General features: G+C 44.2%; 1 protein-coding gene across 2 annotated transcripts in view; it reads right to left on the reverse strand.

Moving 5' to 3' along the window:
* LOC121009451 (gamma-aminobutyric acid receptor subunit beta-4) overlaps positions 1 to 26,976 on the reverse strand; it is a 465,957-nt gene that overhangs the window by 235,404 nt on the left and 203,577 nt on the right. For both annotated transcript variants that reach the window (XM_040442566.1, XM_040442567.1), the window contains one exon: positions 4,522 to 4,742. In XM_040442566.1, the coding sequence (XP_040298500.1) occupies positions 4,522 to 4,742 (221 nt within the window). The remainder of the gene's footprint in view (positions 1 to 4,521; positions 4,743 to 26,976) is intronic.

Raw genomic sequence — 26,976 nt, forward strand, 5'->3', positions numbered from 1 at the left:
ACTTATTTTATATTGTATTGTTTTTACAAGTATATGTGAGCAGCAAAGGTTAAATGCAAGGAATCGCTGATATTATAATCACCTGTTTGGCAATGGTAACTCCAACCTGGTTGGTGCAGCTATCTATTACCCAGGTATATAAGAGCACTGTACTTGCATTCAACTCATACCATGATTAAAATCTCCTAGATCGAAACGTGTTGGATGCATTACCGCTGTCCATGTGAAGAAGTGTATTCTTTTAGATTTATGAAATAAAGATTGAAGACTTTTATTCATCTGAGTTCTGGACATCTCTCGTTGCTTTCCTGGATTAGTTACGGACTGGACCGGGTCCTTGCACGAGAGGTAATATGGGGAGATCTGGCTCACTCTTGACTTTTACAGTATGCTGGGGGATGCCCTTCCGCTGCTGCAGCTTAAGGAGGGTGTGCTTTGCAGTGTATGAGTGGCTGAAGTGCATGCAAGGTTTCCTAGCCATTCTTGTAGATGGGTTGAAGACTTCAGAAACCGCTTGACAACCAGATTGAACACGTGTGTCATGCAAGGTGCATGGGTCAGCCCTGCTTGATGCAGCACCGACACCATGATCCTCCCGTTGTTGGTCACCATGGTACCGATTTTGAGTTGTCACAGAGAAAGCCAGGATTTGATTTCTTGATGAAGGGGACAGAGCAGTTCCTCCCCTGTGTTCACTCAGGCAAACGAGGTGCAGAACAGCGTGACACCACTGAGCCCTGAACACTGTGAATTGTCCCTGCAGTGGAGGGTGAGGATACGGTGGAGGATGAGGAGGCAGAGGCGGACATTGTCGTAGGACCAATGGCGTGAGAACAGAGGCGGAAGCAGCGTCACCTGGCCAATTGCTGGTGTGGCTGTGCAGGAACTACATTCACCCAGTGGGCTGTAAAGGACATGTATTGTCCCTGACAATAGTTACAGCTCCACATGTCCGCGCTGCCGTGCACTTTGGCAGACTCCGACAGGCTCAAGGACTGGCCCACCTTCTGTTCTACATGTGTGTGCAGGGCTGGTACTGCCTTTTTGGCAAAGAAATGATGGCTTGGGACTCTCCACCTCGGCACAAGCCATCAGTTCTCTGAAAGATGCAGAGTCCACTGCTTGGAAAGGGAGGGACTGCAGCACCAGCAACTTGGAGAGGAGCACATTCAGCTTCTGCGCTGTTGGATGAGTGCATGCATAATGTTGTCTCTTGGCAATCGCTTCGGTGATTGATTGCTGACGGAATGACTGATGAGGAGTAGGAGGAGGAGCAGGAGCATCAGGACCGGCAGATGATGGGAAGGACAGACATCTCCTTTCGGCTGTGGTGGTGGAGCCCTGACTGACTGAAACAGGGTGCATGCCACTGGGTGATGCATTGGTTGCTGCGGCAGGCTGGACCACCACATTGGAGCCACAGTTCTCCCAGGCCACTTTACTGGTGACACTGCATATGTTGAAGCAGGGCCGTGGTGCCAACATTGGAACCCTGGCCGCACTTCACCTTCTCCCCACAGATTCTATATATGGCCATGTTCACCTCCTCCGGCGTCTTAACAAAAAACTGTGACGCCGCCGAGTAGCTGATTTTACCTCTAACACTACGCACTGACTGACTGCTACCGCTGCTGCTTCCGTAAACCTGTGTACCACTACTTCCCGAGCAGGTAGGCTCCTGCGAAGCAGGTGGTTTATCCTGGGCACGTTTTTCTACCGACCTCCCACTGCTGCCACCCTGCAGACTCCCGGCCACGCTAGCGATTTGCTGGTTCCGCTGCTGCCTCACTGGCAAGCTGCCACCTGAAGCCCCTATGTCACCCGGCTCTCAAGTGCAATCAGCTACATCATCATCATATTTAAGTACTCTATACTGACAGGGAGTTTTCCACATGATTGGTGCATATCAAATGTGGTGCCAATATTCAAAAAGGGTCCAAAAACAGAGCCTGGAAACTATAGGCTGGTAAGTTTAAGGTCTGTCATGGGTAAACGGTTTGAAGGTTTCCTAAGAGATGCTATCTTGGAGTACCACAATGAAAATAAGCAAATAACGCCATATCAGCATCGCTTCATGAGGGATCGGACATGTCAAACTAATTTAATCAGTTTCTATGAGGAGGTAAGTTCTAGACTTGACTGCGGTGTATTAACAGTACACACTCAGATTGGGTCACTGTCACTAGTGGAGTACCTCAGGGGTCAGTATCGGGCCTTATTCTCTTCAATATATTTATTAATTATCTTGTAGAAGGCTTGCACTGATATATCGGGGGAATTTTTCAGGAACCTCTGCACCACCAAGTTCAGCGCAAGGGATGTGCATCAAACCGGCCAGGCTCAGAGCTGCTACAAGCTTTCGCCCATTGTTGCACACCACCAGGCCAGGCTTGAGGCTCAGAGGCACTAACCACTCATCGGTCTGTTCTTCCATGCCCGCCCACAGCTTCGGAGCAGTGTGGGGGTCTATCTCCCCAACATATGAGTTTCCACCAGGCTGAGAGATGTGTTGCGGTGATCCTCCCATATCCTCATCCTCAAACAGAAGTGGTTGTGCATCAGTGCACTCAATCTCTTCCACTTCTAGGGCAGGGCTAGGTAGATGGACCATGGAAATCCCACCAGCAGAGTCATCAAAAAGCATAAGTGACTGCTGCATGACTTGGGGCTCAGACTGCTGGCTGATGTGCAAGGGGTTGAGATGGAAGACAAATGCTCATAGCCCGCCGGTGCCAACCCTTCTCTTTCAGCAGTGGACCAGGTGAAAGACAATGTGAAGGAACTGGAGGCACTCTGATCCAATCTAATACCGCCTCTAATCGTTCTGGCCTCACCATTCTTAGAATGGTATTCGGGCCTACTAAATGACGCCTAACGTCCTGTCACCTGCGTGAACCAGAGAAAGATGTTTTGTTTTTGCGGGTAGCTGGCACAGATCGACAACATCCTCTCCCTGCAGCAGGAGCTCCAACACAACAAACACCAGCAGCACCACTTCCACGGCCACGTCCCTTATTTGAGGCTGTCCTCATTTTTTTATGGTCACCCAGGCTGACAGACGAACAATTGTATTTCAATGTGACAACAGGCAAAAAATGTTTTTTTTGGTGTACCCAAATATAGGTATGCGTCAGCGACATAATTAACTGACGTTTCAAGCATTGTATTCCTGTGTCACTGATGCAAAAGGAGTAGTATTGCACTGATCACAAATTACTACAGGTCACCCACAGACTGAAAAGCACAATTAAGTATTGTCTTTGTGTCACTGGTGCAAAGATCTTGTATTGCACCGATCAATAATGCCTACAGGTCACCAGAACACTTTTTTAAAATAATATAAGCCTAACACTCTCCCTGCCTGCAGCAGCGTCCCGTCCCTACACTAGTTAGAGCAGAATGGCGGCGCACCATGTGATCTGGCCTTTATGCATGCAGGGTCACATGGTGTGCCAGCCAATAACAGCCATGGAAAAACTAGGCATGATTGTGATGGCTTCCAAGTGCCCACAGCTTAAACGCTTGTTGATTGGCGCCAAAGTCTGTGTTTGGGTTCGGTACCCGGACACAAGAATGTTCAGTACAGTCCCGAACATGGCGGTCCGGGTTCGCTCATCACTACTCATTACCAATCCATACCTTCTGCTCAGAGTGACAGCTGTAGTGGTCTCCTGATTGGATACTACAGCTGTCACTCAGAGCAAAAGCCAGGAACTGCAAAGAAGCAATGCAGAGTACAGAGGGCACTTCATAGGGGAGTTATAACTCCATTGCACAGGAGCAGAACCTTAAAAAAAATAAAAGTCTCTTTTCATACTACTCCTGATAATGAAATTTCCACAAAAGATATGTTTGTCCTCCCCTCTTCAGCCCCTTTATAGTGCTGTCAACATTATAATCAAAACTATTGACAGACTACCTTTAGGCCTCTTTCACATGGGCGTGTGCGTCCGGTTGCCGTATTGCGGCAATACACAGGTGCCGTTCCGTGGGCATTCCTCATCACGGATGCGGACCCATTCACTTCAATGGGTCCGCAAGTTTGGAGATGCGGAATGGAACCCTACGGAAACACTACGGAGTGCTTCCGTGGGGTTTCGTCTCGTACTTCCGTTCCGAAAAAAGATAGAGCATGTCCTATCTTTTTGCGAAACGGCCGGATCGCGGACCTATTCAAGTGAATGGGTCTGCGATCCTCTGCGGCTGCACCACGGACTGTGCTCTTGCATTGCGGCCCGCAGCACGACCACAGGGCACACACGCCCGTGTGAAAGAGGCCTTAAGACGTTAAATATTATAGTTTACCAATCATCATTCTGCACATTTCTTAATCCAATGTATTTATCTACACAGTGACTGATGTCTTACAATTTACAAAATTACTTACTTTTTTAAAGTAATAACATACATTTAGTAAAAAATCAAATAAAAATAAAAATCAGGAAGCATGTTACAAAAAGAATGGTGATTACAGTGGACAACGAGTGTCTTTCATAGACATTTTGTCTGATAAAGGCTCACCTTAATCCATAGAGAACAGTGCCATCTGGGTGCAATCGAATCATTCGGTTCTTGACTGTCACACCATGCAGAAAGGATTTTTTATCATTCAAGAAGTAAGTATCTGGAAGCCAGAGCTGGTCAGCCACTCGGTTATCCAAAGTTAGGTTGAGGGGGAGGGCAGTATAAGCCAAGCGCTTATCACGCCAGCTCTGCTGAAAATACATGGTGATGGTATAGTCCTGTAGGGAAACATTATAATTTTATAGCAGAAAGTTTTTAGAAAAAATAAATAAAAACATTCAAATAGTAGTTCAGTCTACAATACAATTTTTTAAAGTCAATCGGTAACTATAACATGCCAAGTACTAAAACCAAACGGAACGGCAGCGGAACGGAAACACTACTGAAACAAAAAAAAAACTGATCAGTTTAAAATGGACCGCAAAACCATATGGTCGTGTGCAGGAGGCCTTAGTGGGAGTGCTCTACTAACTGCTAAAACAAAGGGTCCGCTCACTTTAAAGAGCGCTCTGTCACTTTAGCTTTTAGCTTGGAGATTTCCATCTCAGCAGCTCCATTTATTTTAATGGATACCAAGTGTGATGTGAATGTGTAAAGTTTCTTGTTGACAAATCTTTATGCCAAATCTGTGATTCTTGTGGCTTGCCTATATTTTACTCTTCAATGATGTTGCCAACTTTTTCTAAACACACTGAACTATTTTCTGATAATGCAATCAATACATGAATATATATATTGTAAATATTTCAAAGAGTTTGTGAAATAAGGAAATGCACTCTCTTTATTTTTTGTTTAATATCCCTATTAAAATAAAGTATGTGCATACAAAGCAGTAGTAGGATAAGTTATTTTGTTGATTATTTAGTCCAGATCCCCACTTAAAGGGGTTGTCCTGGTTCAGAGCTGAACCCGGACATCCCTCCATTTTCACCCAGGCAGCCCCCCTGACTTGAGCATCGGAGCAGTTCATGCTCCGATGCTCTCCTTTGCCCTGCGCTAAATCGCGCAGGGCAAAGGCATTTTTTGGAGATCCGGTGACGTACCGGGGCTCTCCATGGGGCTGCCAGGAAGCCCAGTGACGTCACCGGCACTGATGGGCTGGCTTTAGCGCTGCCCTAGCCAGTAAAATGGCTAGGGCAGCGCTAAAGCCTGCCCATCAGAGCCGGTGACGTCACCGAACACACTGCCGGGCGGAAGTTTCCGCCTGGCAGTGTGTTATTGTAAATAAAAGAGCCCGTGCCCTGCGCGATTTAGCATGAGATGCTCCGATGCTAGCCTCAGGGGGGCTGCCTGGGTGAAAATAAGGGTATGTCTGGGTTCAGCTCTGAACTCGGACAACCCCTTTAAGGCCACACTGTCTTTTATGCAAATATTGCTCCATAATGCTATAGGACATGTCACAGATCCACTCATTTCTGCTCGTTACTGATATTGTGGTAGGTATCGGACTTGTTTTTGTGGACTATGGCAGAAACAATCGCTTGTGCTTTAGCTGAATATTCAACAGTGATGACCTTTGATTTTAAGAATTTTTGATCACATTAACAGCCTATATGTGAATATTCTATGTTTTTTTATGTTTGTTGTTTTTTGTTTACAAAAATGGATGGATTGTTTTCTGGATATAATATTTGAAGTCCCTGCATGTATTGTATTTCTTGTCCTGGCTCTTAACTTTCTCATTTGTTTGGAATTTTAGCATGGCAGACAGTCTTCCTTGACCTTCGCAGGCAGACCATTCACTCTGGCCAAAGACAGTAGGGGATAAGCAACTCAATTAGAACATCACACATTACACTGACAAGTGTAATGCTCTTCTGTGAGCATCTTTATCTAGGCCCATCAAGAGAACAATACAGCTGCCATACTGTCAACCCAATTCTACATTTACTATTAATGATAAGGATTAACCTGCATATAATATCTTCCCCTCAGAGCAGCAGTAAACTGACAATAGATTACATATCTATATGACTGGTCTGATTTGTATTGATGGCTACAAAAGAACAATATTTTATATTTACAGAAATAGAAGTCAAAACACTGAAGGCACAAGCTATATGTAATGCAAATCTGAAACCATTTAATGATAGCATGATGCTACCGTGGCAATGTAAGTTGTCACTAAGCAAACTTCTTTGTGATATTTGGTGAAGCTGCCAAATCAAATTTTTCATAAGTTTGTTCATCTTTAAATTTAACAGACAGCATAACAATATTGTCACGGAAGGTGAGGGAAGGAAAGCAAACCAAACACAACTAACAAGTAACAAAACACCAGGCTAGGCCCCACAGCTAAGGAACAGGGAATGGTCACCACCTGACAAACCCTAAGGCCCCTTTCACACGGGTGAGTTTTCCGCAAGGGTGCAATGCGTGAGGTGAACGCATTGCACCCGCACTGAATCCTGACCCATTCATTTCTATGGCGCTGTGCACATGAGCGGTGATTTTCACGCATCACTTGTGCGTTGCGTGAAGCTCGCAGCATGCTCTATTTTGTGCATTTTTCCGGCAACGCACGCCCTATAGAAGTGAATGGGGCTGCGTGAAAATCAACCATATTATATAGGGAAAATATAACCATATTATAAGGGAAAATAATTACATCTACACAACCTTAAACCCAAACCTGAACTTCAGTGAAGAAGTTCGGGTCTGGGTACCACATTTAGTTTTTTATCACGCGCAAAACGCATTGCACCCGCGCGATAAAAACTGAACAACGGAACGCAATCGCAGTCAAAACTGACTGCAATTGGGTACCTACTCGCGCGGGTTTGCCGCAATGCACCCGGGACGCATCCTGAGCCAAAACGTGATGCCCGTGTGAACCCAGCCTTAGTGTGTTATGTTGCTATTGAACTCATTATTACAGATGCAAGGGGTTATCTTTAGGTGAAATTGTATTTTTATTACTGGACTTTATTCTGCTCATGTTATTATACCTTTACCAGATGTAAGGTAGCCATTACTGGACAGATTAATATTACTATTACTTGTTTGTGCTCACTCATGTTTGCATGGAATGTTAACGTGTTCTAATGCAAAGATAGTAATAAAGAATTAAAATGTCTAGAAAGATTTACAGCATTCATTGGAAAGGTTTGAAATGAACTGGGGGGCGGGGGAGATGTTTCCCTAACTCTCATTTCAGAGCTTCTCAATCCATTTGGATAATCATGTGTCAAATATCATTAGTACAGGGTCTAAAATTGATTTAACCTCCACCTCCATGTTTGTGTTAAACCACTATAATACAGCAATACGTCCTGGCAACTTTTAATGTGCCAATCTTGATGGTAAAGTTATTTTTCTAAAAATGGAGAATATCAATGATAAATATTGGAATGCTTGGAATCCATCTTGATATCAGTAGGAGGAATTTATGTGAAAATATTGTTCTTACAGACTCGGTTATGGTATTGGTGCTAGTGTACTGGCTGGGGTAGTATCTACCATATTATTCACTTTATAAGAGGCACCTAGGTTTTTGAGGAGAAAAATTAGAAAAAAAACTTTTTGAACCAAAAGGTGTGCTTTTGGTGGGTTTTGAACTAATGGTAGTCACATTAAATATGAATACTGTTCAGGGACTGTACCAATATTAGCTTACGGTAACTGATATGACTACTGTATAACCCCCCTCATCCATAGGAATCCACATATATACTGCAGTATATGGGTGGATTCCTATGGATGGGGGGTTATAGTCATATTTAATATAGACACATGCCAATTACAGAACAGTCCCTGGACAGTGTTTATTTTATCTGTGACTATAACCCCCCTCCATCCATAGGAATCCACCCATACACTGTAGTACATGGGTGGATTCCTATGGATGAGGGGGGTTATAGTCATATTTAAAATAGACATTTAGAAGGCTGATTGGTGGAGGCGGGGGGGGGGGGGGGGGGGGGGGGGGGAAGCGGCGCACCACGCGCTCACCACAGCTTGGCCAGGCAGCACTGAGAAGGGAATCCTCCTACTGCGGTGAGTGAAGGACGTGCGGGTTTGTGGCAGTACAGCGCATACAGAGAAGCTGTCAGCCCACCCAATGGCATGAATGGAAGCGCGGGCTGCCAGCATCATTTAGCATTTAGTAAAGCCACCAGCCCGCCCAAGGTGCTGCTTAGTGCCGCGATGTATGTGCCGGCTGGAGGCTTCACTGAAGGCTAACCTCTGCTGCTAGCCTGCGCTAACTCCTGCCCGGCCGCCCGCCCACTCTCCCACCCGCCCACAGTTTCATGGCAGCTCAGGAGCCGTTAGTGAGAGCTCCTGAGCTGCCGCAGCATGCACATTTGGGGTCACATTTCATTTATAAGACGCACTGACTTTTTCCCTCTACTTTGGAGGGAAAAAAGTGCGTCTTATAAAGCGTAAAATATGGTATTTTGTGCACTGTCAAGATTGTGCAGGACTGCTCCACTTGGAGAGGGTAACATGGTGATAACTGGAAGTACAATTGTTGTCAGTCTATGTGGACCAGAAACAATGCAAATGCCCAATAATTGGGTGCAAAGGAAGCCAGAAAGAGAGTGAGTTGTTGTCTCTGAAAATAACTATGTTATAGTTGCCTACTGCCAAATAAACCGTTAGGGTCATTTATCAAACTGGTGAAAAGTAGAACTGGCTTAGTTGCCCATAACAACCAATCAGATCCAACTTATTTTTGACAGCTCCTTTGGAAAATGAAAGGTGGAATCTGATTGGTTGCTATGGGCAACTAAGCCACTTCTACTTTACACCAGTTTGATAAATGACCCCAAGTGTACCAAATTAACCTGTTTCCCTTATGTAACACTATTCCCTGACTATGAAATTGTAGCCATTAAGCCTGTTTCCTGTCAAAAGACTGTTGGAACCACCAAGCTATTTATCCCACATGAGGCAAGTAAAAATTGCCTTATTTTAAGTAAACCTGTAGGCTTAAAAATGCAGTTTAATCTGCAGGCACTATGTTATAGAACATGAGGAGCAGAGCAGCTTTGTATACAGTTTTGTGGGAAAAGATTCAGTATAACTTGTATTTCATTCATTTAAATTTCTGCTCGTTCTTAGCTTTGCAGTAAAGAGGAGGTCCTGTGGAGTGATTGACAGCTGTGTATGTACAGTCATCCAGGAAGGTCTGTCAGTCAATGATAAGACTCCTTGACTTCAAAGCCCAGAATGATTTTTTTTTAAGAATGTTTTCTTACAAATCTATATATCAATCTGCTCAGCTCCTCGTGCTCTATAGCATGCAGCTTGTACCCTAGCTCAGACAACATGTTCAATGTGACAGGTTCCCTTTATGTCTGCCTGATTCTTTCCACTTGAGGTGTTGGAGCAGTAATTTATTGTGTGCAAAATAACTTTGCCACAGACTGTTTATTATTTATCTGCCTGCAGATAAATTTCGAGAAGAAATATGAATTGCCTCCAAGGCTAACTGATTTAGACTACTTTTACACAAGTGTATTCAGACCTGGAAACACACTACAGTATGTGTAACAATTGTATTTCCTGGATTGAATACTGCTCCTCGGAAGTGAATGATGCTTTGTGTTCTTTCCTGACCAGTGGTCTACTGTGATGTGACAAACAGTGAAGAGCGGCAGGGGCAATATTCGAATTTGCAATATTTTGCAAATATTTGTGCGAATATTTGTCATATATTCCCGAATTCGTGATCTTCAGTCATTATTTTCTTGAATGTAAAAATCATCAATCGGAAAATTTGCAATAAAAATTCGCTATACGAAAATTCGAGATCAACACTACTCCGAAAGTCAAAGATATTGCAGTCTTCTCATTGGCCCACAAGCAAGAAGCAGTGAGGGATCTCAGGTACTGATGAAAAAATTTCTAGAATATTTGCGATTACGAAGATATAGCACTATATTCTGGATATTTGCGAATTCTCAGGGTATTGATATACCGGTTTCCACCAAATATTGACTGAGGCCTGCGATACACCGGCTTCAACCAAATATTAATTAAGGGGTTTGATTTACCGGCTTCCAGCAAATACTCATTATTGGATTCTATATACCTGTTTCCACAAAATACTGATACAGGGTATTGATATAACGGCTTCCACCAAACATTGATTGAGGCCTGCGATACACCAGCTTTCACAAAATATTGATTAAGGGGTTTGATTTACCAGCTTTTAGCAAATACTCATTATTGGGTTCTATATACCTGTTTCCATAAAATACTGATAGAGGGGATCGATATACCGGCTTCCACAAAATATTGATTGAGGCCTGCGATATACCTGCGTCCACAAATACTGCTCTTCTATAGGGACTTTGTCACAGGGTCATTTTGAAAATGACAGGCAGAGGAAGAGGCAGGCCATCCCGCTGGCCGGGGCGTAAGTGGGAAGTTGGAGAAGGTGCGTGCGATTACGGCAAAGAGGGCACCAGAGTTGATTGATTGGCTCACTCAGCCTTCCGCTTCTGCACCCTCCTCATCCTCTGTATCAGCACCCTCCTCACTCTCTGCTGTGTGCACCCCCAAAGACACCACCACCACCACCATAGCCCCTCCACTTGAGTCAGAGTAATTATTTTCCCATCCATTCCCAGACCTTACCAATGTGCAGCCATTCTTGGCATCGGATGAAGAAGAGAAGATAGCAACGGCCGCCACCCAGTGGTCTGACGACAGTACCCAGATCATCCCAAGCAGGGTGGTCCCCGCTGTTGCTGCCTACTCCGAGATCTCTAATGTCAGTAGTGGTGAAGGTGACGATGATGACGTGTCGATGGACGTCACGTGGGTGCCCACAAGAGAGGAAGAGGAGGGGAGTTCAGAGGGAGAGACGGAGCAGCAGATAGGGGGAGAACCAGGGAGAACTTGCAGTGCACAGGAGGCAAAAAGCAGACTGCAAATGTATATGGAGCGAGCCATCCACCATGCACGTTCACATCTGGCGCTCCCAGGATGCCGGCACATGGCTCCGCAGTGTCGGCTTTTTTTAACGTGTCAGCTGCTGACAATAATGTTGCCATCTGCAGCCTGTGCTGTCAATACATAAGTAGGGTTAAGCCCAACACTCACCTAGGTATGACCGCCTTAAGAAGGCACCTGGTCTCCCATCACCGAGCCCAGTGGGAGCAACGCCATCAGAACCCACAAAGCAACACTCCCGGTGCTCTTCTTCTCCTCTCTGCTCACATTTCTCCTCAACCTTCCACCATGCCGTCATCGCGTTCATCTGGCAAAAGGCAGGCTTCCGTGGCCCAAATGTTCAAACGTAAAAAGTTTATGACGCCGGACAACCCTCTTGCCCAATGGCTGTCCGCCGGCTTATCGGAACTGCTAGCCCGACAACTACTGCCATATAAACTGGTGGACTCCGAGGCCTTTAGAAAATTTTTGTCCATTGGCACACCGCAATGGAAGGTCCCTGGAATGAAATATTTCTCCAAGAAGGGCATCCCAGAGCTGTTGATAAAGGCGTGTTTGCCGAAACGCGTCCTGGTTGTAGGACATATTCTGGAATAAACTAAATTTTCAAAGACACAGCTCCTGGGATTCATTACTATATGTGGACTGGGGAGGTGGCTCCTTTTCCCGTGCAGCGTGCATTGAGCGAGTGCTGACCGGCTTTGCTACTTATGTTCAGTGGCAAGCGAATGTATCTCTGGCACACGTGGTCTAGAAAACACGGGCAGGGAAGGTACATAAGTAACTCTTACTGCCCACTGGGTGAACCTTCTGACGGCTGTCAAGCATACAACTCTTGGTACCCGTGTACCGTGTTACTGCCACGGATTGCATGCAGGCCTGCCTCTTCTTCTCCTCCTCCTACTACTCCATCCTCCGTCTCCTCCTCGGATGACTCCTCCTTTTCCACTGCTACCGCCTCTTCCGCTGCACCCCCCCAGCTCCCCAGAACCTATTCAACGTGCCAGGTGAGACGTTGCCATGCTGTGCTGCAACTGTGGTGCCTGGAAGCCAAGAGCCACACCGGTCCTGCACTCCTTTCAGCTCTGCGGTCACAGGCCGATAAGTGGCTAACCCCGCTCAATTTGACAGTTGGTAAAGTGGTGTGCAACAACGGTGCCAATCTGCTGAGCGCACTGAAATAGGGCAAAATGACACAAGTGCCGTGCATAGCACACGTCCTGAACTTAGTCGTGCAGCGATTCCTTGCCAAATACCCCAGGGTCCAGGACGTCTTGCGGCAGGCCAGGAAAATCTCTGGCTATTTTAGAAGATTTTACACTGATATGGCTAGCCTTGCTGACGTTCAGTGGCGACACCACTTGCCCATCAGACATCTGATTTGTGACTGCCCGAGGTGCTGGAACTCCACCTTGTTTATGCTTGATTGGCTGCTCCAGCAGAAATGTGCCGTTAAAGACTACCTGTATGAACTCTGCGGCAGGACAGGTTCTGGGAGCTTGGTTTCTTTTCACCGCGCCAGTGGCTGCTCATGCGCGAAGCATGCAGACTTCTGCGGCCATTTGATGAGATCACCAAACTGGTCAGTTGCAGCCAGGGCGCACTCGTCTAGCTCATGACAGTGTGGACTACCTCACAAAAATGAATGAGGCATAGATTTCGAAGGAATTCAACACCTGTGACGACCACGTTAAATTGAATTTCTTCATGCCAGCCAACACATATCCTCCACCAACCAAAACAAATAATGGTCCCTGTCTTATGTAAATATAGCGGCATAAAAGGCCTATTCTGTCCGGTGAATGCCTAATGTTTGGGGCCACGGAGGAATTCAACACCTGTGACGACCACGTGTTATTGAATTTTAACTACACTGCTCAAAAAAATAAAGGGAACACAAAAATAACACATCCTAGATCTGAATTAATTAAATATTCTTCTGAAATACTTTGTTCTTTACATAGTTGAATGTGCTGACAACAAAATCACAAAAAATAAAAAAATGGAGTCGGTTTCTGACCGTTTGAGCAGACACATGCACATTTGTGGCCTGCTGGAGGTCATTTTGCAGGGCTCTGGCAGTGCTCCTCCTGTTCCTCCTTGCAAAAAGGCGGAGGTAGCGGTCCTGCTGCTGGGTTGTTGCCCTCCTGCGGCCTCCTCCACGTCTCCTGATGTACTGGCCTGTCTCCTGGTAGCGCCTCCATGCTCTGGACACTACGCTGACAGACACAGCAAACCTTCTTGCCACAGCTCGCATTGATGTGCCATCCTGGATAAGCTGCACTACCTGAGCCACTTGTGTGGGTTGTAGACTCCGTCTCATGCTACCACTAGAGTGAAAGCACCGCCAGCATTCAAAAGTGACCAAAACATCAGCCAGGAAGCATAGGAACTGAGAAGTGGTCTGTGGTCACCACCTGCAGAACCACTCCTTTATTGGGGGTGTCTTGCTAATTGCCTATAATTTCCACCTGTTGTCTATCCCATTTGCACAACAGCATGTGAAATTGTCACTCAGTGTTGCTTCCTAAGTGGACAGTTTGATTTCACAGAAGTGTGATTGACTTGGAGTTACATTGTGTTGTTTAAGTGTTCCCTTTATTTTTCTGAGCAGTGTATTATTATTTGTTTGTTTTTTCAAGAGGGGGGATTTCGTTAGCCATGCTTTTAATCCAATTTTATATTTTTAGTTCTTTTAAAAATATGTATTTGACATGTATTTGTACTAGCCTGCAGTAAAATTGATATCCAATGACCGTCTAATACACCTCCAGCCACATAATCACTTGTTCTTTTCTGTACGGTGAATGCTTAATCTTTGGGGCCTGTACTCCAATGGCCTGCAGTAAAATTGATATTCAGTGACTGTCTAATATAGCTCCAGCCACATAAATCACTTGTTCTTTTCTGTACGTTGAGTGAAAAAAAATTTGGGGCCTGTACTACACTGGCCTGAAGTAAAATTGATATCCAATGACCGTCTAATATACCTCCAGCCACATAATCACTTGTTCTTTTCTGTACGGTGAATGCTTAATCTTTGGGGCCTGTACTCCAATGGCCTGCAGTGAAATTGATATTCAATAACCGTCTAATATAGCTCCAGCCACATAATCACTTGTTCTTTTCTGAACGTTGAGTGAAAATTTTTTTGGGGCCTGTTCTCCACTGGCCTGCATTAAAATTGATATCCAATGACTGTCTAATATACCTCCAGATACATAATCACTTGATGTTTTCTGTCCGGTGAATTAATAATTTCTGGGTCCTGTAGTCCACTGGCCTGCAGTAAAATTGATATCCATTAACCGTCTAATATACCTCCAGCCACATAATCACTTGTTCTTTTCTGTATGGTGAATGCATAATATTTGGGGCCTGTAATCTAACTGGCCAACAGTAAAATTATTATACGGTGACTGCCTAATGTACCTCCAGCCACATTATCAAGTTCTTTTCTGGAGGGTGAATGCCTAATGTTTGGGGCCTGTACTCCACTGGGCTGCAGTAAAATTGCTATCCAATGACAGTCTAATATACCTCCAGCCACATAATCACTTGATGTTTTCTGTCCGGTGAATGCCTACTGTTTGGGGCCTGTACTCCAGTGGTCTAAAATAAATTTCTTCTAGGCTCCAGTAGGGCAAATTTTTGACAGTTTCCCTTTAAGATGCATAAAAATGGCCCCTGATTAATATACATATTTATTGTGGGAATTTTTGCCATTAATGGTATGTAACTGTCCATGTTGTGGGACGATTTGTGCACTTCTAGTTTGTATTTGGTGGCTGCAAATATGACCTGAAGGTTTTTCAGGTTCGCCTGCCACTAAAGTGAATGGGGCCCGCTGCTGCGGTTCGCAAACATTTGACTATTTATAATATATTGATGCAAATATTTTATCCATCAGCATTAATTTCCACTATTCATGATATACATACGCAGATTAAAAATCCAATATATAAAAGAGTTAATCCACCTCCAGGGTTCGTGGAAAGCATGGTGGACAGGAGCGCATTTGCGTTCCAGCTGTGCGCTCAATGCATGCGCAATGGAACCCCTGCATTCCACGACTGCGTTCCACTGAGATCGGACCGGAAGTATCCTTACTTCTGGCCTCGCTGACTCCGACAAGGAACGTCTTCCAGCCCTAGACCCCTTCAGACGCCTGAAAAACTCCCCCCACCAGGCCCTATATTTTCCACTTCCCCTGTTTAGATAGAATCAGTCTCTTTCCCTAAATGTATTTGTTTTTACACATTCGGATAACGGATGCGTTCCACAGTGGAATGCATGACTTCAGGAACTGGAAATGATGCCCTATGCCAATTGTTTGGCATTTTTTTTGTGTCCTTTCATATACCATGTGTTTGTCATTTATATATGTTCATTGCTTTGCGACTGCTCCTGATGAAGGGGGATTAATGTAACCCCTAAACGGGTTGGGCCATACCTGTGCTACCATTAAAGGAATTTACAAGAAGTACCCACTGTGGACTGCCGATCTTTCTAAGTTTCTACGAGCGATCCAGGTGAGGGAGGTTAGTTTTGTGGGTGTCTTGAGCTTTATCCCACAAAACACCTCCCTGGTGAAGTGAGTCTTTGATCAAAATTTTTATGATATTTATTTTCTCTACAATGATTTTATGACTATACTATATCACACCAACTTAAGTTATGCCGTTAACGGATTTTTAGGTAGGTGGAAATAGTTGATAACTATTAGCTATGCTTTTTATTATTCTCTGCTAACTACAGTATTAATATTCACTAGTATCTATTTCCAGTGGATTGGCTCCATTATTGTGGTTATTTTTATTTGTCACATCACAATTATCTATGTAGCGGTATACCCTACAGTCGTGGCCAAAAGTTTTAAGAATGACAAAAATATTAGTTTTCACAAAGTTTGCTGCTAAACTGCTTTTAGATCTTTGTTTCAGTTGTTTCTGTGATGTAGTGAAATAAGGCTTTTATCGAGTCAGTATTTGTAGTGTTGGCCCTTCTTTTTCAGGACCTCTGCAATTCGTCTGGGCATGCTCTCAATCAACTTCTGGGCCAATTCCTGACTGATAGCAATCCATTCTTTCATAATCACTTCTTGGAGTTTGTCAGAATTAGTGGGTTTTTGTTTGTCCATCCGCCTCTTGAGGATTGACCACAAGTTCTCAATGGGATTAAGATCTGGGGAGTTTCCAGGCCATGGACCCAAAATGTCAACGTTTTGGTCCCCGAGCCACTTAGTTATCACTTTTGCCTTATGGCACGGTGCTCCATCGTGCTGGAAAATGCATTGTTCTTCACCAAACTGTCGTTGGATTGTTGGAAGAAGTTGCTGTTGGAGGGTGTTTTGGTACCATTCTTTATTCATGGCTGTGTTTTTGGGCAAAATTGTGAGTGAGCCCACTCCCTTGGATGAGAAGCAACCCCACACATGAATGGTCTCAGGATGCTTTACTGTTGGCATGACACAGGACTGATGGTAGCGCTCACCTTTTCTTCTCCGGACAAGCCTTTTTCCAGATTCCCCAAACAATCGGAAAGAGGCTTCATCGGAGAATATGACTTTGCCCCAGTCCTCAGCAGTCCATTCACCATACTTTCTGCAGAAGATCAATCTGTCCCTGATGGTTTTTTTTGGAGAGAAGTGGCTTCTTTGCTGGCCTTCTTGACACCAGGCCATCTTCCAAAAGTCTTCCCCTTACTGTGCGTGCAGATGCGCTCACACCTGCCTGCTGCCATTCCTGAGCAAGATCTGTGCTGGTGGCACTCCGATCCCGCAGCTGAATCCTCTTTAGGAGACGATCCTGGCGCTTGCTGGACTTTCTTGGACGCCCTGAAGCCTTCTTAACAAGAATTGAACCTCTTTCCTTGAAGTTTTTGATGATCCTATAAATTGTTGATTGAGGTGCAATCTTAGTAGCCACAATATCCTTGCCTGTGAAGCCATTTTTATGCAATGCAATGATGGCTGCACGTGTTTATTTGCAGGTCACCATGGTTAACAATGGAAGTACAATGATTTCAAGCATCACCCTCCTTTTAACATGTCAAGTCTGCCATTTTAACCCAATCAGCCTGACATAATGATCTCCAGCCTTGTGCTCGTCAACATTCTCACCTGAGTTAACAAGACGATTACTGAAATGATCTCAGCAGGTCCTTTAATGACAGCAATGAAATGCAGTGGAAAGTTTTTTTTGTGATTAAGTTAATTTTCATGGCAAAGAAGGACTATGCAATTCATCTGATCACTCTTCATAACATTCTGGAGTATATGCAAATTGCTATTATAAAAACTTAAGCAGCAACTTTTCCAATTTCCAATATTTATGTAATTCTCAAAACTTTTGGCCACGACTGTACATATACAATCACTACTGGCAGCCTTCCCTTTACCCTCATAGCCAAATCCGTCCGTTCTTTTGCGCCATGCAGTTATTCTCAGAACCCTTTGGAGGTATATCCAGGAGGCTCTTCGATTAACACCCTCTTTTTAAATTTTTCCTTACCCCTGACTCAGTGGTCTACAGGTCAGTAAACCCCTGCGGCCCACCAGCTGTTGTAAAACTACAACTCCCACCATGCCCTGATAGATGTAGGCTGTCCAGGCATGCTGCGAGTTGTAGTTTTGCAGCAGCTGGAGGGCCGCAGGTTGGGCATTCCTGCTCTACCCAATGAAAGTGATATAAGTAGTTTAGAAGGGCTGTAAGTAACTTACTTTAACCACCTCCCGACCGCCTAACGAAGGGATGCGTCCTGCGGGCGGCCGGGTTATTCCTCCTCGATGCATCTACGCGTCATCTCGCGAGACGCAAGATTTCCTGTGAACGCGTGCTCACAGTAGCGCGTGTTCACAGGATCGGGAGGTAAACAAGTTGATCTACAGCCTGCCAGCGGCGATCATTCGCTGGCAGGCTGTAGATGCGATTTTTTTTAACATTAGAAAGGTATATCAGACGCTGTTTTGTTAACAGCGTCTGATATACCTGCTACCTGGTCCTCTGGTGGTCCCTTTTGCTTGGATCGACCACCAGAGGACACAGGCAGCTCTGTAAGTAGCACCAATCACCACACTACACTACACCCCCCTGTCACTTACTAACCCCTTATTAACCCCTGATCACCCCATATAAACTCCGTGATCACCCCCCTGTTATTGATCACCCCCCTGTAAGGCTCCATTCAGACGTCCGTATGTGTTTTGCGGATCCATGGATCCGCAAAACACGGACATCGGCAATGTGCTTTCCGCATTTTGCGGATCCGCACATTGCCAGTACTATATAGAAAATGCCTTTTCTTGTCCGCAATTGCGGACAAGAACAGGACATGTTCTATATTTTTGCGGAACGGAAGTGCAGTCCCGGAAGTGCAGATCCGCAATTCCGGATCCGAGCGGGACAAAGTCTGTCCCCATAGAAATTAATGGGTCCGCAATTCCATTCCGCAAAATGCGGAACAGAATTGCGGACGTGTGAATGGGGCCTAAGGGTCCTTTATCACCGCCAGTTAGTTAGCCACTTGTTAGGTAGTTAGCGCCCACCGCACTGCAGTCACTGATTAGTCGCTGATTAGCGTCATTGCTGTCGCTAATCAGCACTAGTACTATATAGTATCTGTAAGTGATCAAGACTGATCGCAATCAGATCTATATCAGTACATTAGGGTCACCTTAGGCTCTACAAAAAACGCAGTGTTCGCCCGTTCAGGCCTGATCTTGTGCGCACACTTGCGTTCAGTCCGCCCCACCGCAGTGACAGAAATGTTTTTTTTCTGATCACTGCAAAAACACTGTAAAATCACTGCGGCGCTATAAAGATCACTTTTGAGCTTTTTGGATCTTTATTAGCGATCGCAGCTTTTTTTTTTTGCACATTTTTTGGCTGAGATTTTTTCATCCACATTGATCGATGTGAATGAAGAAATCTGTGCCGTTCATTTTTTCTTTCAGCCCAGAGGCTGAACGGAAAAAAAAAATCTCAATACTCGTATGCTCAATATAAGGTCTCATGCACACGACCGTGCCATTTTTTGCGGTCCGCAAACCGCGGATGCGCAAAAAACGGAAGGCGCCTGTGTTGACTTCCGCAATTTGAGGAACGGAACGGGCGCCGGCAATATAAATGCCTATTCTTGTCCGCAAAGCGCGGACAAGAATAGGACATGTTATATTTTTTTTGCGGGGCCGCGGAACGGAGCCACGGATGCGGACAGCACACGGAGTGCTGTCTGCATCTTTTGCGGCCCCATTGAAGTGAATGGGTCTGCATCCGAGCCGCCAAAACGGCGGCTCGGATGCGGACCCAAAAAATGGTCGTGTGCATGAGGCCTAAGGAGAATAGCAGAAACTTCTAATGCTGGCCATACATGTAATGATTGCGGAGACCCTCAAATGCCAGGGCAGTACAAACACCCCACAAATGACCCCATTTTGGAAAAAAGACACCCCAAGGTATTCGCTGAGGGGCATATTGAGTCCATGAAAGATTGAACTTATTGTCACAAGTTAGCGGAAAGGGAGACTTTGTGAGAAAAAAAAAAAAACAATTTCCGCTAACTTGTGGCAAAAAAAAAAATCTTCTATGAACTCGCCATGCCCCTCACGGAATACCTTGGGGTGTCTTCTTTCCAAAATGGGGTCACTTGTGGGGTATTTATACTGCCCAGGTATTTTAGGGGCCCTAAAGCGTGAGAAGTAGTTTGGAATCCAAATACGTAAAAAATGCACTGTGAAATCCTAAAAGTACTCATTGGAATTTGGGCCCCTTTGCGCACCAAATATCTCTGTAAATGACAACTTTTTAATTTTTTTTATACAAAGTTGTCAATTTACAGAGATATTTCTCTCACCCAGCATGGGTATATGTAAAAATACACCCCAAAACACATTGTCCTACTTCTCCTGAGTACGGCGATACCACATGTGTGAACCCTTTTCTGCAGCCTAGGTGCGTAAAGGGGCCGAAAGTCCGAGTACCTTTAGGCTTTACAGGATTCCTCACAATTTAGCCCCGCCCAAAATGCCAGAACAGTAAACACACCCCACAAATGACCCCATTTCGGAAAGTAGACATCCCAAGGTATTCACTGAGGGGCATAGTGAGTCCGTGGGAGATTTTTTTTTTTTTGCCAGAAGTTAGCAGAAATGGAAACTTTATTATTTTATTTTTTTTCTCAGAAAGTGTCATATTCCGCTAACTTGTGAAAAAAAATTAAATCATACATGAACTCACCATGCCCCTCCGCAAATGCTTTGGGGTGTCTTCTTTCTAAAATGGGGTCATTTGGGGGGTATTTATACTATCCTGGCATTCTAGCACCTCAAGAAACATGACTGGTGCTCAGAAAGTCAGAGCTGCTTCAAAATGCGGAAATTCACATTTTTGTACCATAGTTTGTAAATGCTATAACTTTTGCGCAAACCAATAAATATACACTTATTGGATTTTTTTTTATCAAAGACATGTAGTACAATAAATTCTGACACAAACTTGTATAGAAATGTAATTATATTTGAACAATTTAACCAGAGAGTTAAAAATACACTTTTTTTTTTTTAAATTGCGGCCTATTTTGATTAATATCGGGAAAACTAAAAATCTTAGCACCAATCAAATACCACCAAAAGAAAGCTGTATTTGTGAGAAGAAAAGGAGGTAAAATTCATTTGGGTGGTAAGTTGTATGACCGAGCAATAATCCGTGAAAGTAGTGTAGTGCAGAAGTGTAAAAAGTGGTCTGGTCATTAAGGGGGTTTAAGCTAGGGGGGCTGAGGTGGTTAAAGGATAACTGTCATATTTTCACTCAAAATTAAATTTTCATATATGTTGTTGCTGCTGTGGTGATAATCCATAATCACTAATTATTGTGTTCACATACCACTTTTTTTTTATAAGATTCCATCCATAGCAACCGCTCCTCACAAGACTTCTTTCTGACTAACTTCTCAAGATGGCCACCAATGCCCTTACCCTGAGGCTAAGACCTCCCTCCCTAACTACCCAGAATTCATTCAGCTCATCTCAGGAATGCGCAGCCTCACCCCAACCAATCGGATTTCTCCTGAGTAGTTGATCGCAAATTTTTATAGCAAATATTCTATTCGCAAATTTTAGTGCGAATATCGGCACTATCCCAGTCCAACAGGAGCGCACACGCAGCGTTCGGGACTGCCCACTACTAAGTCCTCCGTCTTCTACATATAGAAGATAGGAGACGGAGGACACCTAGCAACGCTGTTTTAGCCACACCATTGAAATGCCTGGGGGAGGAAAGAACATTCTGCAATTACTAGGCAATTCAATACCTATACAAAAGTATAAACTAGGGAACTAAGGAAAACTTAGTCAGACCAATCAAATTACATTAAAACAAATATATGATAGTCACCCTTTAAATGGAGTCTGTCACCAGGTAAGTCCCTATCCAATGGTTTGCATATATACATAGATGAGGTTCACATGATGTTGACCCTCATGTTTCATGATTCAAATTTTCTTTTGTTGATCCGAGGGCCCATTTCCAAGTTATGATACATTTTCTTAATATGCAAAATAGGTATTTTGTGCAATGAGGGTGTCACCATTGCCCGAGTGCCACTGTTACTACCACTGCTCCTACCTCCTCCACAATGGCTGCAAGTGCCACTACTACCAATACCACCACCAACACAGCTATGCATGGGATCCCCCGCCTGTGCCCAAACTTCCTACTGATGGCAGTCTTTACGCTGACTGATCCCTTATCTGACTGCAAGTGTCTTCAATAGCACTTTGTTTTTTTTGCCTCTTCTTAGGAAAAAAGAAGGTGCCCCACTAAGGAGGGAGTAGTGAAGATAAAAAGGATGCACCTGACAGCCTTCTCTGTAGTTGGAAGCAGGAGGAGCAGGAGGAATGCTTTGACCCCTGGCTCCAAGGCACAGTTCCAGACTTAGAAGTAACATTCACATTATTCTGCTGTGACTGAGAGGAGGTGTGAGCCATCCAGTCCACAATCTCATCCTCTTTGTCCTCCATAATAATGTTATGCCTATCAGAAGCCAGGGAGAACAGTGACCTACTATTACTACTGGCCACATGGCTGGTTCTGCTGCTACTGCTGCTACCAGGGCCGCTGATAGAAATCATGGGGCCCCGTACAGCATACATGACGGGGCCCCCTTCAGCTCCACCCCCTGATCCCTCCTTCAGCCACACCCCTGGCCCCGCCCTTGGCCCCTCCCCAGACGCCGCCTTGAAACAACATGCAGATTTGTCTACAAGTGATATTTATGCCGCTGGGGGGTCGTCTGTGAATGGCGCTGTTATGGAGGGGATCTGTGAATGGCACTGTTATGGAGGGGATCTGTGAATGGCACTTTTATGGAGGGGATCTGTGGATGGCACTGTTATGGAGGGGATCTGTGGATGGCACTGTTATGGAGGGGATCTGTGGATGGCACTGTTATGGAGGGGATCTGTGGATGGCACTGTTATGGAGGGGATCTGTGGATGGCACTGTTATGGAGAGGATCTGTGGATGGCACTGTTATGGAGGGGATCTGTGGATGGCACTGTTATGGGGGGATCTGTGGATGGCACTGTTATGGGGGGATCTGTGGATGGCACTGTTATAGAGGGGGATCTGTGGATGACACATACCGTATATAGCATCTTATGCTATGTGTCATCCACAGATACCCCTCCATAACAGTGCCATTCACAGATACCCTCCATAACAGTGCCATCCACAGATCCCCCCCATAACAGTCATCCACAGATCCCCCCATAACAGTGTCATCCACAGATCCCCCCCATAACAGTGTCATCCACAGATCCCCCTCCATAATGGTGCCATCCACAGATCCCCCCCATAAGTGTCATCCACAGACCCCCCGGCCCCCCCCATAAGTGTCATCCACATGACAGACCCCCCCCCCATAACAGTGCCATCCACGGATCCCCCGCCCTCCCTATAACAGTGCCGTCATGACGTCATCCATATAGATCCCCCCCCGCCACTCACAGTAGTATACATTAATAAATCGGTGCAGCCGTGCAGGCTGCAGACAGTAACTTTAATTTTAGCACAGGCACAGCGCTCATCTCTTTACTAAAATACTACCTTACATTCAGCTCCTGCCTCCTCCCTCCACCCTCCAGCCTCCAGTAACAAGTGCGGGCGGCAGCGCTCACTCACTGACGTCACGCGCCTGCGCCGCCTAGTGGGAGGAGCAGGCGTGTGACGTCAGTGAGTGAGCGCCGCCCCCACACTGCCTGCTGTTACTGGAGCCAGCCCACTGACAGCAAAAAAATTAAAATGGCTCGGGAGTCGGCAGCCCGGGCCCCCCTGCCAGCCGGGCCCGGTACAACTGGGCCAGCTGTACTGGCCTATCAGCGGCCCTGGCTGCTACTAACTATATTCTGACTCTCGGATGATAAGGCCTAAGTCTTTTGTTTGGCAGCTTTCCATCTTCTAGACATTTAATTATAATGCCTATAAAAGAAAAGTGATGTGTTTCATACAAATGAAAAGTCAGTTTGGTACACAAATTATTAAATGGTATTAGCAAAATTGCAAGTATGTTTTCTGTCATTTAACCGCCTCACGTCCGCCCATAGACTATAAACGTCCTATGGGTGGACGTCTATTTCTGAAAGCACGTTTTAAAACGTCCTTTCAGAAATAGCAGCTGCACGCTAATCGTGCAGCTGCTGATCGGGTTGCCCGCTGTCAGTGACAGCAGGGCAACCCTAAGACAAGGCAGGGACAGTGCCCAGGTGTCCCTGCCTTCCGGATCGCTGCAGACACAGCGCTCACCGAGCGCTGTGTATGCAGAGAAGGAAGCGCTGTGCGCTTCCTGTTCCGGCCCGGCGGTCATGTGACCGCCGTGACCGGAGAGTGCAGGGGCTGTGTGAGGTCTCTCAGAGACCTCGATCAGCCCTGCTCTGAGGCTGTACAGCGCTGGATTGCTGCTGTACAGCCTCTCTAGGGGTGCATTTGTCCTGTAACTGGGGCTACTATGTCAGCCCCAGTTACAGGAGAAATCAACAGTGAAAAAAAAAAAAAAAAGTGAAGTAAATGTCCCCCAGAGGTCTTGTATGACCTTATGGGGGACGAAAAGTGTAAAATAAAAAAAAAAAAAATAAAAGGTTGAAAATAAAAAAATAAAAAAAAGTTTCACATGTAAAAAAAAAAAGTCCCCAAGTAAGGAATGAAAAAAAAAAGTAAAAAATAGAAAAAATAAAAAAAGTATACATATTAGGTATTGCCGCGTCCGTAAAAACCAGCTCTATAAAAATATCACATGACCTAACCCCTCGGGTGAACACCGTAAAAAAAATAAAAATAAAACTGTGTCAAAACAAGCAATTTTTGTCACCTTGCATCACAAAAGGTGCAACACCAAGTGATCAAAAACGCATATGTCCCACAAAATAGTACCAATAAAACCGTCACCTCATCCCGCAAAAAATGAGCCCCTACATAAGAAAATCTCTCAAAAAAAAAAAAAAATTATAGCTCTTAGAACATGGAGACACTAAAACATCATTTTTTTTGTTTCAAAAATGCTATTATTGTGTTAAAGTGAAACAAATAAAAAAAAGTATACATATTAGGTATTGCCGCGTCCGTAAAAAACAGCTCTATAAAAATATCACATGACCTAACCCCTCGGGTGAACACCGTAAAAAAAATAAAAATAAAACTGTGTCAAAACAAGCAATTTTTGTCACCTTGCATCACAAAAGGTGCAACATCAAGTGATCCAAAACAAGTATGTCCCACAAAATAGTACCAATAAAACCGTCACCTCATTCCGCAAAAAATGAGCCCCTACATAAGAAAATCTCTCTATAGCTCTCAGAACATGGACACATTAAAACATAATTTTTTTGTTTCAAAAATGCTATTATTGTGTAAAACTTCAATAAATGAGAAAAAGTATACATATTAGGTATCGCCACGTCCATAACAATCTGCTCTATAAAAATGTCACTTGACTGAACCCCTCAGGTTAACTCTGTAAAAATAAATAAATAGAAACTGTGCTAAAACAACCAATTTTTTGGTCACCTTGCCCCATAAAGTGTTATAATGAATGATCAAAAAATCCTATGTACCCAAAAATAGTACTAATAAAACTGGCACCTTATCCCCTAGTTTCCAAAATGGGGTCATTTGTTGGGAGTTTCTACTGTAAGGGTGCATCAGGGGGCTTCAAATGGGACATGGCATCTAAAAACCATGTGGAGTTCCTTTTCTTCTGCGCCCTGCCGTGTGCCCATACAGCAGTTTATGACCACATGTGGGGTGTTTCTGTAAACCGCAGAATCTGGGTAATAAATATTGAGTTTTGTTTGGCTGTTAACCATCGTTGTGTTTAAGAAAAAAATTGATTAAAATGGAAAATCTGCCCAAAAAGTGAAATTTAAAAATTTGATCTCCATTTTCCTTTAATTCTTGTGGAACGCCTAAAGGGTTAACAAAGTTTGTAAAATCGGTTTTGAATACCTTGAGGGGTGTGGTTTCTACAATGGGTCATTTATGGGGGTATCCACTATGTAGGCCCCACAAAGTGACTTCAGACCTGAACTGGTCCTTAAAAAGTGGGTTTTGGCAATTTTCTTAAAAATTTGAAGAATTGCTTCTAAACTTCTAAGCCTTCTAACGTCCTAAAAAAATAAAATGACATTTCCAAAATGATGCCAACATAAAGTAGACATATGGGGAATGTTAAATAATAAATATTTTATGAGGTATCACTTTCTGTTTTAAAAGCAGAGAAATTGAAATTTAGAAAATTGCAAATTTTTAAAATTTTGGGGTAAATTTGGGATTTTTTCATAAATAAAGGTGAAATATTTTGACTCAAATTTATGACAATCATGAAGTACAATGTGTCACGAGAAAACAATCTCTGAATGACTTGGATAAATAAAGGCGTTCCAAAGTTATTACCACATAAAGTGAGATATGTCAGTTTTGCTAAATTTGGCCTGGTCAGGAAGGGGGCAAATGGCCCAGATGGCAGGTGGTTAAAGACAGCGGCACAATTAAGTGTCCCTCCTCTTCTACAAACACTGGTATTGACAATTTACTTTGGTAATAATGGAATGTTTGAGGTAAAATGTCTTTGAATTATGCGTTCAATTACAAGAACATAACAATGCTATTTTTGTCATAAAATGTCTTTGAACTACATAGTCTGATGCAGTAATACGTTCCCTAATACGGATATAACAAAGCAAGGTTTATGGTAAACAATATTTGAATTATGCATTCAATAACATGGGTATAAGAATGCAATTTTTGCAGTGAAATATCTTTGAACTACACAGTCTGATGCAATAGTATGTTCAATAACACAAATACAGTAATGCAATGTTTGTGGTAAAATGTCTATGAACTATGTGTCCAATAACATTAGTATAACGATGGAATTTTGCAATTAAATGTCTTTAAACTACACTGTCTTTTGCAGCAATGTGTTCAATAATGGGAGTATAACAAAGCAACATGTGCAGTATAATATCTTTGAACTGTGCTTCAATAATATGGGTACAGC

This window comes from Bufo bufo, chromosome 8 (genome assembly GCF_905171765.1).
Source record: "Bufo bufo chromosome 8, aBufBuf1.1, whole genome shotgun sequence".
In the NCBI taxonomy this organism is placed as follows: domain Eukaryota; kingdom Metazoa; phylum Chordata; class Amphibia; order Anura; family Bufonidae; genus Bufo; species Bufo bufo.